A 17,642-nucleotide genomic window follows, 5' to 3' on the forward strand; every position below is an offset into this window, starting at 1 on the left:
AAGGCCACATTACCATCCTAACTACTTCCTGTGGAAGTCACAGTTGTATCAACATCCTGCTGTTTTGTTTGTATTTAATTTGGGATATTACTCTGTATGCTCTCAGCATGGATCCTACAATTAAATGAAAGCACACCACAGGTTGTAAAAAAACCAATGAAGTGTTTCACTTTTCAAAGGGTATGTTTTGTGGGCACAATCAATATGCTGACTACTTACTGAAAGATTATTTAAAATAAAGCATATGTACAATGAATGGAAAAAAGAGCAATTCCTGAAAAATAAACACTGTTTCTGAAATATGTTAACACATATTTCTTTGCCATATACCAGGCAAACAATCCATCTAATATATATTGGCAAAACATCATTATAATTTCCAGTATCTTGGTTACAGTACATGGAACCAAGTATTTCAGGTTTTTGTCCAGCCAAAGGAAAATGGCTAGGTTTGATTTCTGTGGTGATATTACTAGTAAATTACTCTGACGATTAGGACAAGCAAATTAAAGCTTAAATAGAACAGAGAGAGGTTACAATGATTTCTGAGTCTGTGTATATACAGTAATATATATATTGTATATACAGTAATACTGCTCTTTAAAATACTTTAGAAAACAAAGGTACTTTTAGAAAACTAGGCTTTGTGTGTGTGTGAGAGAGAGAGAGAGAGAGTGAGAGAGAATCACGTATGTGTGTGTGCATGTGTTTGTCCTAATTGTAAAAGTAATTTACAGTTATAACGAAGACTACAGCAAGAGATTTGAGTTGTCTACTGATTCTTCTTCCCAAACGGAGTAACCTAATTGCCCCAGTTGTGACTATGTGATGAAACAAGCTTCTGTATACAGAGCAGTTCCACAGCTAGCACAAAAGGCAGCTAGCTGTAAGGGGATATCCCCGCACAATCAGCAGCCAGTGTGTCTGACCAATGCTATTGTACCACTGTATATTGTATATACATATACATTGTACCACTGTATATTGTATATACATCTCCTAACAAGTGATCAACACCATCAGCTACGAATTAATGGTATGAGTGAATACATCAACCTCTATATTCAGTAATGAAAAACCTCAAGGTGAAGGGCAGGAAAACAGATTATTATTGTCGATGAAATAGCTTCTGCTTGTACATAAAAACCTCCCATGTAATAGTGAGATATATTGGAAAAAGGCAGGTCCTGTCCTGAAACCACTGCCCAAATACCTTTTAAATGTTCCAGAGGAACCATGGAATGTGCTTTTCTGTAGCTATCAACCACATCATCACTGCACCACATGGGTAGGCCTGATCATGTGAGTCTTTTCCACAGAACTGTTAACTGCCCTCCAAGAGATGCCAATTCCATGAAAAAGATTTATAAGAACATAAATTCTTATAAATACTGATCCCTGCTGGATCAGGCCAAGGACCCATCAAGTCCAGCTTCCTATATCACACAGTGGCCTACCAGATGCTTCCCAAAGCGCAAAGACAACAAAATACCTATATCCTGTTGTAACTCCATTGCATCTGTCATTCAGAGACAGGCTACCTCTAAAACCTAGAGATTGCATACAGTCATCATGATATCTTATCTGGGATGGACTTTCCTATCATAAATCTATCTAATTCCCTTTTAAAGGTATATAGGCCAGATCCCATGTCCTGTATTAATGAGTTCCACAGATTAATTACATGCTGGGCAAAAATATTTCCTTTTGTCTATGTTTACTCTCCCAATTTTAGCAGATGATCCCTGGTTCTAGTACTGTATGAGAGGGAAAAAGAACTTCCTTCTATTCCACCCTGTGCATCATTTTACATGTTTCAACCGTATCATATCTTTCTAGACTGAAGAGCCCCAAACACAAGCTGCAAAAAGCCTTGTGCCCCAACCCCCTATCTTCTGCACTATCTTCCCAGTTTAATAATATCCTTTTGGAAAGGTAGTGACCAGATGCAGCCTTACCATTGTTTTGTACAATCGCATAATAATGTTGGCTGTTCTATTCTCAATCTTTTCTAATTATCCCAAGTATGAAATTGGCCTTTTTACAACCTCTGTGCACGTTAATGTTCATTGACCTGTCCACCACCTCCCCCATGATCCATTACAGACAGCTCAGAACCCATCTTCACGTATGTGAAATTTTGATTTCTTGCCACAATGTGCATCACTTTACACTTACTTATCATGAAGGGCATTTGACATTTTGCCACCCATTCTCCCAGTATGGAGAGCTCTTCACAATCAGTACTAGACTTCAATACCTGGAAAAGTTTAGTGTCATCTGCAACTATGCAAGATGTACATGGTTGCAGGCCTTGAAATGAATTATGGAGGAATACCTCCCACTAAGTTGATATAGTGTCTAAAAGGTATGACCTAAAGTGGCTTTCCATAGCTAACATCCCAAAGACAAGGGTCTCTGTTTCTCAAGTCCTAATTTTTAATTAAAATAATACATTTGAATATTTTACATAAGTTTTAAATGTCTAACATCAAGCAATATTTGTGCAACCCCTATTCTGCTCCTCAAATTCCATTTTATTTTGCTTAAGGTATTTAAGCAAAAGTGATAGATTAGAACAGATGTCACCTTGTTCATTGACAAGTGAGCAAAATTGCCATTAATGTCAGCGTGAGTTATTGAGAAAATAAAAGAAAGTTTACGATAAGCATCTCCATGCAGAAATTGCTAAACAGTATCAGATAATAAACCCTAGGGAAAACAGAAGTTCATTGAAAATACACACATAACTGTCAATAACTTGAACTTTTTGCTACATACTTGAATACCTCATAGAATTTGTCCTTCCAGTTCTCCCTGTGACATAATGGTACCAATCAGCACGTAAGAAGGTGAGATTTTCCCTCTAACTTCTAATCCTTTGATGGATACTTACCTAGCAAATGTTCCTCTTTCCAAACATCTGTGTGAAAACAGCAGCTAGACACTCCTGAATTACTATAAATTGCCACCCTGTCTCATTCTAAGCTTTGAAAAATAATTCAGTACTTCTTGGAAGCATTTGTAATGATAATTGAAGCCATTGCCTGAAAACAGACAACTGATTATACACATTAAATTAAGGTGGTTCTTGGCAACTGTGTGAGTCAGAAGAGGTTAGCATAGCTATGTTCAGAAGTTAAACATAATATAAGCAAAGGAAATCATCATGAAAGCTCTAAGTATACAATTTGTGCATATTTGACCAAAAGCGGGAGTCACAAAATATATTCTGTCAGCAGTATTTATATAATAAAATGGAAAATATCTAAAATGCTTTATTCCCAGCAATTAAATTCATTCATTAGTTGACAATATTTTAAAAAGTGGCTAGGCAAATGAATACAAAATTAGCATACTACCGCAGAACATCGTTATAATGATTCATCATTAGTATCACAGAATGTATTTGACTTTTTGAATTTAAAGATAAAACTGTGATTATTTTTTGATCCATTGGATTGAATCCAAAGGCTTCTTTGATTCCTCCTTCAGAATTCAGTTCCCTGTACTATCCCCAAATCTGCTCCTGAGAGTTGCGAGGTGGAATTACTGGAAATCAAAGGGGAGGCCAACCCAAATATAAGTGCTTTCTGCTCATAAGTTTGTATCCAAGTCATTAAAAATATATTCTTCTTAATTAAAATTCTTCTTAAAAATATGCCTCCTTTATTTTACCCAGAATTCTTATCTCTCAGAATACTTGCCCCATTCATCTAAGCTGATTTGGGTCAATTAAGATCTTTAAAAATGGGATTCTATGTTCCTCAGATTTTCAGTTAAGATTACAACATCATGCGCAAGTCCCTTGCACCAGCCTAAGAGGGTTGCAAACTTGCCATAAAGCAAGACATGCCAGCGCACAGAGGTGTGCTGGAGCTGCATTCAGCCTCCATGGGGCTTGTGGAGCGAATCTTGCATCGGTTGAGCTTGGCCAACACAAGGCTCTGTGGTGGGCTCTGGGAGGAAGTGGGGGGAGGTGTTCCGGGCAGGTGGGTGGGAAGCGGGAGGGGGGGGCTGGTATCTGGCTGTTATGGCTTCAGTTCAAGAGGTGCCACAAGTTCGAGGAGACCCATAGGGGCTGCAGTGGCTTACCCAGGGGTAAGGGGAAGAGTTTCCCCTTACCTCTGGTTGAGCCACTTTGGCGCCCTAGCTCATGCTGGATGCAGTGCAAGCCTCCTGGCCTACTTGCTCCAGCACAAGAAAGGATGGCGATGTGTGTTACATTAGTAATTAAATCATTCCTTAATCCAGTAATCAGAACAGCCTGGGTTCACTGCTAATCCAGCTGTGAAGCTCGGTGAAGCAAACTGCATCAACAGACTGCAAGGGGTCTAAGGATGAAGAAGAATCAGAGCGAGCTTCACCACATGTCTTCCACAGCTGCCTCCCTCCAGCCTGCCACTGACACAAGCTGCAGTTATCTGCTTCCTGCTCAAGCAAGTAAGAATCAGATCAACTCCCTCCTTATTTTGCTCCCTGTATTTTCCTTAAAGCTGGAAGAGCAGGACTTTTGGCTTTATTTACAGGGACAGCATGCATTGCCCCTTTAAATAAAACAGGTCATCTCTCTGCTCCAGGTTCACTGAAACTGCTCAAGAAGCACAATGGGAACTTTTTCTCTTCAACAGCACCAAGGCAGAGGCCACAGTCACAGCAGAGATGGGAGCCATTCCAGCCCAGTCACACTGTCCCTGCCTGGGTTAGCCATAGATTAGTAGTCCATTCCAGGACTTATTGTAGGTCAAAGGTGCAAGAAGGATTTAAAAGGAATTTACAGCAGTCTGTTTGTGGCCATCTGCAGAGAAAGACCTTCAGCAATAAAATGCATTTCTTAGGACCCACGTTGCATACCTAGCCTCATAAGAGTTCCAGGCATGCTGCTACCTCATGTAATATTGCAGGAAATGGTAAGCTTGTCTCTGCTGACTGGACTAAGATGCAGCTTGTTAAGAGACAGTGGTCTTATATTTAGAAGAGGAAGAGGAACTGTCTTCGTTCAGCTCAACATAACACCTCTTCCAGTGGTTGCTTGCTAGTGTCACTTTTGTGTCCTAAGATAAAAGCCCCTTCCAGACCAATAAACAACAGAGAGGGAGATTAATTTGCAAAATGCTGCAGACAGCAGTGAAATACTGCTGGGAGGTACTACTCGGGATATGGAGGGGGTGGATTTCACACACACACACCCAAATCAACCATGGGTCCTAAAAAATGTGAAGATGAAAATCTAGCACTTCCAATAGGGTACATACAGAATTAAAGAAGAAACACTGCAGAAGTGGAGAATAAAGCAACTCTCATCTCCTTCAAATTCCAACCCAAATCCAAAGTTATTAATGTACTTACTTCATTTCCAGTATCTCTTCTAGTTGTTTTCTTCGTTCTATTCTTAAGTTGGCCAGATGTGCTTCTTTCTCGCCCAGAGACTGCTGTGTTGAGGCAAGCCGTGCTTTGGTAGAATCCAGTTCTTGTCTGGTCTTATCCAGTGCATTCCTTAGTTCTTCTAACTAAAAAGTACAGAGGAATTAAGTGGTCACAATGGTTATCTGCAAAAGAACAAAAAGTTCCACCTTGGCTTTTTCCATCCTTGTCAAATATCCATTATCTCCATGAGAAAATAATGAGGTAATTCTGAAAAATTTATGGCTCCCCTTGTTAATAGTGAACTCACCAGTTTGTTAGATCAATATTCTTGTCTGGCTGAAACATAGATCAGGCCACCTGTTATTTTTACAGAGTTCTATGGCTATGCTTCACTTGTGTTCCAGTCAGGAGTGATTTTAGTATCAGGTTAACTGAAGACAATATTTGCTGCAGATGCTATACTGTGTTGCACTTGGCCAGTGAAGGCTTGCCACTAGCACTGCCTGCATCAGGGAAGAAACAGAACTTCAAATCCTCTGACTGGTTGGCTAGGGAGAGGAAACAAAGACATTTGTGTATGCATCCTGGTGCATACAGGTGTATATGTAAATGAATGGCAACACTATTTTTACATTCCCAATCTCATCTGAGCTGCTGAGCTTTTAGCCTGAAGATACAAAGATGTCACTACCAACCTCCTTCCCTTAGACACCCAATCCTGTGGTCTGCAACACGGCTCCGTGCCACTGAGCACAGTTGCAAACGTGCCTTAAGGCACATTTGCGGGACTCACTGCCAGGCTCCCGCCAGTACTAGACCAGCACTGGCCAGTGCTGGGCTAGCGCAGGGCGGTTGCCCAGCTTCCGCAGCTTGGTGGTCTCCCAGACTGCCAAGCTGAGGAACGGGAGGCGGGGGCGTGGACAGGGGCAGGGAGGAGGCGTTCTGGGGAGGGGGGAGGCCGGCGGGGGCAGAGAGAGGGCGGAGGGAGGCGTGCCAGGGGGAAGGCGGGAGGCGTATTGGGGGGAGGGAGGTAGGAGGGTCCTCAGAGCTCTGCTCCACAGGATCCAAGGCGTTGGTGCAGGGCTGTGCGCCCTACATGAGCGCCTTTCCTTTACCGATGGCGGTAAAGTGAGTAGCCCCATTGCGAGGGCTGCTTACCTTACTCAGGCGAAGGGGACGAATGTCCCCTTCTCCTGAAGCACCTCCCGCGGTAGCACAGGATTCGGTGGCAGCCTTTCTCGGTGCCGCCAAGCCTGGGCGCCCCGGGCAGCTCAGGACTAGGCTGTGAGATTCCTACACTGCTTCTGCCCTTTCCCAGAATATAACTTTTGGGACAGGAAAAAGTACTCCTTCACTGCAGCTAGAAGAACAGCCTGGGGAAGGGACTTGAAGTAGAATTGTTTGTGAAGGAAGGCACTACGAGTTGCACTCTGCTATTAAAAATGGATTCCTGTGCTGGGTCATGATATCGTGTAGACCTGAATGTGGGAAATAATGGCAAATTTACCTGGGGGAAAAGAATTGGGGAGGGAGCACAGTGCTGGAAAGCACTTTTGTGAGATGCTTCTAAATGGGGGACAGGGTAAAACCCAAGAGTGTTTGTGAATGGAGAAGAACCACAACCAGCTTACACAAGAGTGTGTATATTAAGCTGTCAGTATTCTTTATCTTCTGTAAAAAAAAAAAAAAAAGAATCATATGGAATTGGCAAAAAAGTGAATTTGGAATAATTCTCTGTATTAGTGGAGCTGGTAAGGTGCTGGTGGTGCTCTCATGCAGAGAGTTATTGAACTGTTGCTTCCTGCATTGCAGCACTACTCAGTCAATGACCACAGAAGGTATTGTTGCTCAGCAGCCCAGTCAGACCTGGCAATCTGAGGAACTAGTAAGAACCTCTATAGAACCTGAGTCTATATAATGGTTGCTTCACACTGGCTTCCTCAGTCTTAGCAACTCATCTGAGCGAGTAGCCACACAAATAGCCTTGCCTTCTTCCAACTTTGGAAACCTTATCTGCCCGACTCTGACTACATACCTACCTTTGTCAATTGCTGTAACACTGATAGCTGCACTAGACCTTGACTTATTTCTGCCCTGCCTCCACTATTGGTCTCAGGCCTCTGATCACGGACTGCCCACTCCGGAACCTGATGAAAACCTCACTGTTGGCTTCCAAATGTGACTGAGGCCTATCAGTACGATTGGTGCCGAACCAGCTGGATTGCCGCAACATTCTTATATATAGGCAGGGCAGTGAAAAAGTAGATTTGAAGAAAAATATACACAATCATGGCACAGGAGTTCTATGGTGTTATCAATGAAGTTGGGGTGGGAGTATGAGGGAAAAGTGCTAAATGCATTTTCTTAAGGAACCCCAAAAGGTGGTGAGGAAGGGATCGTTGTGATTTTACACGTTTATCAAAATTTATTCAGACCACTAGAAAGAATTTAAAAACCCAAAAAATATAAGTCACAAACATGTTTGAAATATTTATCAGCTTGCTTACTTAAGACATTTGCTAACACTAATATTGTGTTGCTCTAAGTATAAAAATATGGATTTCAGGAATGATTTAACTCTTAAAAGTATTCATGCAGGATAACTGAATAACCTAGAATATAAATATAATAAGCACTCTCACCATAAGTACTTAAGACAAAACATATTATATACACTGCTTTTATGCCTAATTTCCAACCTACTTCAAGTTGTGTTTTTTTTTTTAAATCTGGAAATGAGCCTCTGTGAATTAAAAGATTAGTTGCATTACATGTGAGCTGACAAATGTAGTGGAGACAGAGCCAAATGGATACTTCTGATCTGGTAGTTTGCTTCAGTAATATAGTATATTCTCCATGCCATGAAAATGAAGACATAGGTTTATTCTTGCTCAAAAATAGCAGAAATCTGATAGACGTAGTTGTAGTAGTACAGTTAGCTTGACTACAGACAAATCAAGAAGCTCCCCTCTCCACATACTCTTCCTTGATCTGTAACTAAAGCTAATTAGGAAGGGGGAAAAACAATATACCTGTGCTGATTGTGCATTTGTAGGTTGCCATCCTATGTCTTGTATGCTCTAATGAAATAAATGGAAAATCAGCCAGCATATACTAAGAGGCTTGTGGATAGCAAAAAAACCACATGGTTTGATTACCATTGCATTTGTACCATATCTCTTTTGTTCTGCTGCCTCCTTGGGAAAAGAGGATTTTCATCCCCTTCCCCCAGGTAAATCAAGTAGCCCCAAAATGGGGCTACTCAATTGTAACATGTCCCAAAGGTTGGCGTAGAAATTAGAGCCTCAGTGTCGGACAGATAACCTGACATGAAGGGTTAGGATCCAGTGGAGCAAAGCTCTACTGGTCCCGTCTCCCTCCTGCCCTCTCCCCTGGCATGCCTCCTCCCCATACTCTCCCCGCCCTCCCTTCTCCTCCCCCAGCCCTAAACCCCGCCTCCCCCCACGTCCCTACCTACCTCTCCGCTGCCCAGCGGTCCAAGTAACCGCTTAGCAGTGGAGCTCCAGTGCTCTACCAGCTCTAGCCCAGCACCAGCCAGCTCTGGGCTAGTACAAGCACACCAGCAGCGCTAGGGCCCGTAAATGTGCCTTACAGCATGTTTGTGACAGTGTGTAAGCCAGCGCACACTCTTTAGGATTAGGCCCTTACTTACTTACATCCCTCCTGCACATTCAAAGCAGCTTCCAGATACAATAACCAAGAGCGATAAAAAGCAAAAGAAAAACCAGTAGCAGACAATTTTAAAATGTACCATAAGAAAAAGTTATAGCCAAAAAACCAGCATGGTGGGGCAATGGTACATCACCATGCCCACTGCCTGAGGCATTGCCCTGCCATTGCATGGGAGGAGGTCCATCACAGGGGTAATGCACTGGCATCCCACAACAGGTGATGCAAACCCTAGTGATGCCACTGAAAACAAGGCCGCATTAAAAATATCAGATTAAAAGACCAAAGACAAAATCATAAACTAGCAGAAATCAATAACAGTAACAAGGGGGGAAACCCATAATATCTTATCCACAATATCCAATATTAAAAACACCTGGACTCAGAAGGCTGATCTAAATAACAATGTCTTTAGGCCCCACTGGAAAGTCTCTAAGGAAAGAGCACTTTGTCAGCTGAGAGGGAGGGAGTTCCATCAAGTGGGTGCCATTACTGAGAAGACCCCATTCCTTGCCGTCACTTCTCCCACCTCCATAGGCAACAGCACCTGTAGCACAACCTTCTCCGATGACAAGTCAGATTAAACAGAAGAGAGGACAAGTCGGATTGTACAGAAGTAGAATGTCTTTTAAACATTAAATATATTTTTGCTTAAAAAAACCTTCCACACTTTCCAATACAGCTAACATACCTCCACCTGTAATGAAATGAATAGGGGTCCGAAAAGATGACACATATGCCACTGGTCTCAGTTGGGGTCTCTGCACTTATTCTCTAATGAATGAAAAAATGGACTGAATGGCCCCAATTCAGTTCACTTTTTCATTCATCCCAAATCGAACGCACACTCTCATTATGTACAGGATACTTTACCTTGTAGAAAGCTCTCTTGGATGGAAAACAATTGGGCTTGCAATTTTTGCTGAGTCTCTTTAGATAAACCATGCAAGTGGAGCAGAGCAACTCTTTAGCTGGTGTTAAAGTACAGCACTGTCAGACTGGCCTCTCTGGTTAATGTCAATAGCACTACGTATAAAAGGTGACTAAAGTGTGTACAAATGTTGATCTTTGGAGAAGGCATGCCTAGAATCATACACACATCTACTATTTCATTCAGCAGATCAACTGCAGGGAGAGAGGGCAAATTAGGCGTTTTTCTTGCCAAAAGTAGATTTCTAGCACACTAGTTAGACTACATTGTACAAGGAAAATTTATACTCCCTTTCATCCTTAATTGTGATGTGTGAAAGTTAGGGATGCTCATTTCATTAAGTCTGCATAAGATAGCTAGCAGATATGATGCATGTTACTAAGCTAATTTCAAAACAAAAAAGTTTTGAGCTTGATATTACAAGGTGTTTATACTTCACTGCATTGTATACTGTGATATTGGTGGTAATGAAGGATTAAGAGTTAGTTAACTATGCAATCCTATGCATATGTCCTATGTTTACTCACAAGTTCAGTTCTGCTCAATGAAGTTTACTCCTAGGAGAGTACTTCAGCCTGCCTCATAGCTGGGCCAACCATGCAAAACCTGTGTGAACTGCTGTATATTGAGCCATCATTATGTGTTGTGATTTGTAGCAATCATTTTCACAAACTAAACTTTGAGAAACTAGAGAACAACATACTGATCAAGCTATTACAGCAACATCCTAAAACACGAACTGTGGAAAGTTTTATGGTATTATATGCAAAGAAAATGGGAGTGTCATTCTCAACTGATTTGAAAAAGATGTTAAGTAACAGTCATCTGTCAATAAAGTCTACCCACACAGCATTTAGTATTTAATACAAACATCAGATGTATTTCACCAGTAACAATTTTACTACTTTGTGGTTACAAGCTACCATTGTTCAATTCACAAGTTGTAATATAAAACGTCATCCTGCTATTCTGCTTTTAAAAATTCCTCAAACATCTAAGACAGCTTACAAAAATATTGATTTTACGATATTGATAGGCCCTCATACATACAAGGCCTAAATAAATAAGTAAAAGTCAAACAGAGACTGTAGTAGTCAGTTAACCTTGTGGGCTGCTTCCCTCTCTCTAAGCACCCCTTCTCCTGGGAAAGTCAGCTTGGCTCCCTTGCGCTGCTCCCTTCAAGACTACTGCATCACTGCATGCTAAAAGTCTGCATCATAGTCTTCTTTCTGCCTGTGATGCCCCTCTATGAATCAGGAAGTTTCATGTATTCGACCACAGCCCTGCCACACAAAACGCTGAAGCCTCTCACAGAATAAGAATAGGTAGTCCTGGTCTGCAGTGGAGACTTGCCATACATTCACTAAGGGCACATAGTATTGTATTGGCAACCTTCAGTCTGGAAAGACTATGGTATCGCGCTCTGAAAGGTGGTTCTGGCACAGCGTCTAGTGTGGCTGAAAAGGCCAATCCGGGAGTGACAATCCCTTCCACACCGGGAGCAAGTGCAGTCTGTCCCTGGTCTGTCTCCCTGGCTGTGGGCCTTCCTTCTTTGCCTCTTTGCCTCAGACTGTTGGCCAAGTGTCTCTTCAAACTGGGGAAGGCCATGCTGCACAGCCTGCCTCCAAGCAGGCCACTCAGAGGCCAGGGTTTTCCACTTGTTGAGGTCCACTCCTAAAGCCTTCAGATCCCTCTTGCAGGTGTCCTTGTATCGCAGCTGTGGTCTACCTGTAGGGCGCTTTCCTTGCACGAGTTCTCCATAGAGGAGATCCACAATCCTAACCCCTTATGTCAGTGCTTTAAAGCACTGGCATAGCGGTGCCAATGGGACATGTGCTGCATCCTGCAGTTGGGTGTCACTCATGGAGGCCTCCTCAAAGTAAGCGAATGTTTGTTCCCTTACCTCAGACCTGCATTGCCCTTATGTCAGTGCTGGAAAGCACTGACATAAGGGGTTAGGATTGTGCCCTAAATCACCACTATTTTCCTCGTCTTTGTCTCTTGCGTAGTTAAACTGACTGGCTGCTCAGTGATTGTGAGTCCTGTGTACCATATGTGAATGGATGAAAGCTTTTCCTGATTTTTGTACCGTTCTGTTGGACACTCGAAATCAGCCTCAAACAAATCCCCACAACCAACCCACCAGGGACTCCGAACAGGGAATAACTGCCAAGTAAGATCTGGGAAATATCCCCTTTCAGAAACCTGGAGTACCAGTTACAAGTGTTTGCGTGGTGGAAGAGACTGATAGTCAGTGAAGTACATTCATGGTCTGCTTTTAGGCTCACAACTTGCCTGAAGCCCCGAGTTCAGGCTACAGAGAGCTACCTGCAATTGTCACTTTTGCCACAATTGCTTGAACTACCTGAACGCTTCTCCCACCTTTCCCACTGAACTCCCCAGTTCTTTCTTCTTCCTTCTCTATACCCCCACACCTCTAATTCTTCCTTCCTGGTTTCTTTTGGAAGCCCATCATTCTCCCTATGTCCCTTCTCTCTCCCATGTTTTTGTCCCCTCTTCTCATTTTCCTCCATTGTATGTGAATGTTAGCAATGGAATCCTCCTGCCTAGAATAAAGCATGACTGGGCTATTTTAGTTAGGCCCAGTTTGATCTCCCCCCCCCTTTGTTTCTGGTTTCCTTTCCTTGCCAAATTGCACAGTCATGTCATTGGCCATTACAACAGCTCCCTGCACATGATTGCTTTTCCTCCATGTGTACATGGTACATATGCTTTTTAAAAAAGAAAAAGAAAAAAAGCACTGCTGGTAACAGGCTTCTGCCTTGCAGATATTCTCTTACAGTAATAACTTACTTTGGCATCTGTTCACTTAAAGTAGATGCCAAAGGAGGATTATATTATCAACTTGGAGTGGCAAATGGGATGGGACATTCATTCCAGCCGGAGCTCACGGGTAACACGGATGCCAGGAAATGCCAATAAACTCCTCCAATTTATGAAGGAAACAATCAAGTTCTCCATCCATTGTAGCGCACAGGTTATCAGATGGCACACTTGCCTCTCAAATTAACCACTGCACTAGCTCCATTCCACAATAAATTAGCTTTGGTCTGGCACAGGGGTTTGGCCTGCAATCGCAATTCTAAAGGAATGAAATTCTCTGCATGCTCCGAGCCCCAGATTTTCAAAGGAGAAGCCTAACGATGCTTTTGACCGCTGAACAAGAATGATAATAGGAACTATTAATACAGAACTCCCAAGCTGAACATGATTTCATACTAAGTTATGCATCCGCCAAAAGGATGCCAAGGGTCACCCAAATATGGATCATTTATAACAACAACATTTATGTATGCTGGCTTGACCAGCAAGCTTCACAGCAATTGAAAGCATTTTATTCCCCTTCATATATTTCCAGTAAGGAACAGAGTTTATATAAAAGTCTTGGGAGTGAGGCTAGTCTAAATATAATATACTTGTAGTGGAAATAATATTTATTTCATTGAGACCCCAGGCACTGCTGATGGCAGAAGCAAGACTGGAATGCACAGATAATTATCTTTAAGGCCAGTCAATGACTAGAAGGCCCATATAATATCACCTTTAAGATCAAGCCAAGACATTCCAGTCTGAACCAGCGTTTATTTATTAAAGGATTTAGCACTTTCAGATCCCATATTGCTTGGAAGACCACCAATTTTCATGCTCAAATATCCAATTTCTCCAGTTTCTTGTTACATGTGTAAGACCTTCAGAATCACATCAGCACATTTGCAAAAGAAGGGCAGTAGGAGTCCTTTCCTTCAGCGATGTGAATTCCACTGAAATCACCTTTAAAGTAAATCTCACAAAGGATCTTCAATGTCATGGCCAGCACAGTCCTACCTAAACTTCCCCATGCCAACCGTGGCACCAGCATAGTTATGCTGCATCCTGCAGGGAAGTTTAGCAGGCTGGAGGACTCCTTGAGGATAAGGGGACTTTGCTCTGGGGAAAGCCCCAGTCTGCACAAAGGGTCTACTTCAGAGGTTTTCAGACTGGGTGTCACTTCCGGTTTTGCAGAAGGGGAGCACAATCGCTCCACTTTCACTTCTGCTGACCTGGAGAACCCTCCAGACGTTCGCGCAAGGCTCCCCACGCCCCAGGACGGCTGCAGGGACTGGTAAGTGCACCCCAGTCACTGCAGCCTCCCTGAGCGGCGCAATCCTGGGGATTGCGCTGCTGGCTCCTCCCTGCCTCCTGGCTGACCCTGCCCCTTAAGGGGGCAGAGGCCAGGGCCCTCAGGCTCGGTCTGAAAACCCCAGTCAGATGTGTCTGAAAACCTCTGAAGTAGACTGGAAGCTTTTCTGAGCCTCACAGAGGTGGCGTGCATTCGCACACTGCTTCTATGAGGCTTAGTCTGGCTGTTTTGGCCAAAAACACGGAACTCCTGATTTTCCAGGAAACAGGAAGTTGTGTCTTTTCACAGTCTTTTCTCAGAAAAGCCTCCAGAGGCAAAGAGAGCACAACTGTTTATTTTTAATTTTATTTTATAATACTTCAACTTCATATTTCTTTCTTATATTTCCTTCATATTTATTCTCCTCCCATTCTCTTTTCCCTGGAGTTGCCGTGCTGCAATCCTGATCTAGAGGGTTGAGAAGTGTGGCGTACATTTGTAGTTTTACAATCATCATACTAACATTAATTGATGTTAGTCAATTAATATTTCTTATTATCAGTCAGTAAGTATGCACACAAGTGTAAGTAGATTAATTTGCAAAATGTAGTACAAGAAATAAAATACAACCAACTATTAATTTTTTAAGTTAATTTTAATGTACTTTTGTAGTTGCCTTTAACATGTGGTAGTTATTTCTCCTTCTTTGCGCACTGCTTCCTCAATACATAGAGTCACATGTACGAAGGATTGTTTCCACAACAATAAACTCCTAGACTAATTCTATTGCCCAGACGTGTCAATTGTCCTTTTACCATTGCTAAAAAGTTGGGTGGTGACTTGGGTGGTGGGCAACATCAGATATGCTATTTCTGCCAAGACTAACCCCTCACATATATCCATTTTTCCTACTATCCCCTGCACCTTGAATTTTCTTTTGCCATTCGTCCTGCTCTATCCACTTCCTCCTCAATTATTCTCTCTGACCTGTATACTACTTTACTGTCAACATTGTTTCCAACAACTGCCTATCTTCTGCAGTGAGGAAGACAGACTGGGGAACTAAGGGATAACACTGCAATACTATGCATGTCTATTCAGAAGTAAATCTCACTGAGTTGAATGGAACTTACTCTCACATAAGCACAAAGGCCACATAAGCACGTACGCACATAGGATTGTAGCCTAAAGCTACAATCCTATGCACACTTTCCTGGGAATAGGCCCCACTGAACACAATGGAACTTACTTCTGAGTAGACCTGCATAGGATTGGGCTGTAAGCCTACTCCCCGAGTCCAAGGTCAGTCAGCTCTGAAGTCCAACCTATTGGAACTACTACAGAAGTTTCATTCCCAAGACCAAATCACACACAAATAGGATGAGATAAAGAATGAAGTATTGCTGACTAAAGGAAAAAAAATGGGCAAAAAGCCACTTTTTATAGTTTACACTAATTTTCTGTTCCAGACATTGCCAGTGGGAGGTTTTATAAAATAATGACACAGTGCAAAACTTATGACAAGCATGTCTATACAACACATAATGTATTTTTTCATAACAGAAAACTTCAGTACCTTCAAAACCAGTGACAATTTAAACAATAATTAAACATTTATTAAGCCAAAAATCCTTTTTAAGGCATATTTTTTAAATTTTGATATTCTATTTAATAAAATATATATCCCATAATAACATTTAGAAATCAAGTTAGAATCCACCTCACACATAATTAAGGTTAAGCAAACTGAGATTAAGGGATTTACTGCCTACCAAGTGCTTGGAGGACTGTAGCCAGAGGATGAATAATTGAAAAGATGTGCCATAATTTGTACATTGACAAAACAGGGACACATATTTAAATGGTGTTAATGGCATTACTAGCTGTCAGGAAGCTTCTGAAAAGATATTAGTGCCCAAATCATAGACTTGGGAAATTCACAGACTCACAGCCCAATTCTGTGCATATCTAGTCAGAAGTTCCATTTTAGTCAATGAAGTTTACTAAACTTACTCCCAGGTAAGTGTGAATAGGATTGCAGCCTTGGTCACTCATTTGTAAAATGGACAAAATTGTGACTTAGCAACACGGGATTACTGTGAAGGTTAATGAGCTTCAGGATTACCTTTACCATTTTAAACCTCACATGTAATTAATTATCCTAATTTTAAAACTAGCACAACTGAGCAATGCCTTGTTGGCAATAAATTCATAATATGTTCCTCCAAGCAAAAATTAAATGTTGGTCCATAAAGGACCAAATACATCTCCTGGGATTTGATAATATACAATATTTGCAATTTATAACCAAAAAGGAACAATACAGTATTTATTGATTTTATTTAAACCAGGTCTACAGAGCTTTCGTCCTGAGTACACTTCTGTACTGCAGCGAGTCATGGATTCTTCGCTCACAACAGGAGAGGAAACTGAGCGCTTTCCACATGCGCTGCCTCCGACGCATCCTCGGCATCACCTGGCAGGACAAAGTTCCAAACAACACAGTCCTGGAATGTGCTGGAATCCCTAGCATGTATTCACTGCTGAAACAGAGACGCCTGCGTTGGCTTGGTCATGTCGTGAGAATGGATGATGGCCGGATCCCAAAGGATCTCCTCTATGGAGAACTCGTGCAAGGAAAGCGCCCTACAGGTAGACCACAGCTGCGATACAAGGACATCTGCAAGAGGGATCTGAAGGCCTTAGGGATGGACCTCAACAAGTGGGAAACCCTGGCCTCTGAGCGGCCCACTTGGAGGCAGGCTGTGCAGCATGGCCTTTCCCAGTTTGAAGAGACACTTTGCCAACAGTCTGAGGCAAAGAGGCAAAGAAGGAAGGCCCATAGCCAGGGAGACAGACCAGGGACAGTCTGCACTTGCTCCCGGTGTGGAAGGGATTGTCACTCCCGGATTGGCCTTTTCAGCCACACTAGACGCTGTGCCAGAACCACCTTTCAGAGCGCGTTACCATAGTCTTTCGAGACTGAAGGTTGCCAATACAATTTAAACCACATAAATCTTGCCTTTCCCATGTCAGAGCATAAGAACATAAGAACAGCCCCACTGGATCAGGCCATAGACTCATCTAGTCCAGCTTCCTGTATCTCACAGTGGCCCACCAAATGCCCCAGGGAGCACACCAGATAGCAAGAGACCTGCATCCTGGTGCCCTCCCTTGCATTGGCATTCTGACTTAACCCATTTCTAAAATCAGGAGGTTGCACGTACACATCATGGCTTGTACCCCGTAATGGATTTTTCCTCCAGAAACTTGTCCAATCCCCTTTTAAAGGCTTCTAGGCCAGATGCCATCACCACATCCTGTGGCAAGGAGTTTCACAGACCAACCACACACTGAGTAAAGAAATATTTTCTTTTGTCTGTCCTAACTCTCCCAACACTCAATTTTAGTGGATGTCCCCTGATTCTGGTGTTATGTGAGAGTGTAAAGAGCATCTCTCTATCCACTCTATCCTTCCCATGCATACTTTTGTATGTCTCAATCATGTCCCCCCTCAGGCGCCTATTTTCTAGG

The 17,642-nt window shown here is 42.4% G+C and overlaps 1 protein-coding gene across 1 annotated transcript in view; it reads right to left on the minus strand.

Moving 5' to 3' along the window:
- ERC2 (ELKS/RAB6-interacting/CAST family member 2) overlaps positions 1–17,642 on the minus strand; it is a 501,410-nt gene that overhangs the window by 126,439 nt on the left and 357,329 nt on the right. Inside the window, exon 17 of the mRNA XM_066612969.1 lies at positions 5,350–5,510. Within this exon, the coding sequence (XP_066469066.1) occupies positions 5,350–5,510 (161 nt within the window). The remainder of the gene's footprint in view (positions 1–5,349; positions 5,511–17,642) is intronic.

This window comes from Tiliqua scincoides, chromosome 2, assembly GCF_035046505.1.
Source record: "Tiliqua scincoides isolate rTilSci1 chromosome 2, rTilSci1.hap2, whole genome shotgun sequence".
NCBI lineage: Eukaryota > Metazoa > Chordata > Lepidosauria > Squamata > Scincidae > Tiliqua > Tiliqua scincoides.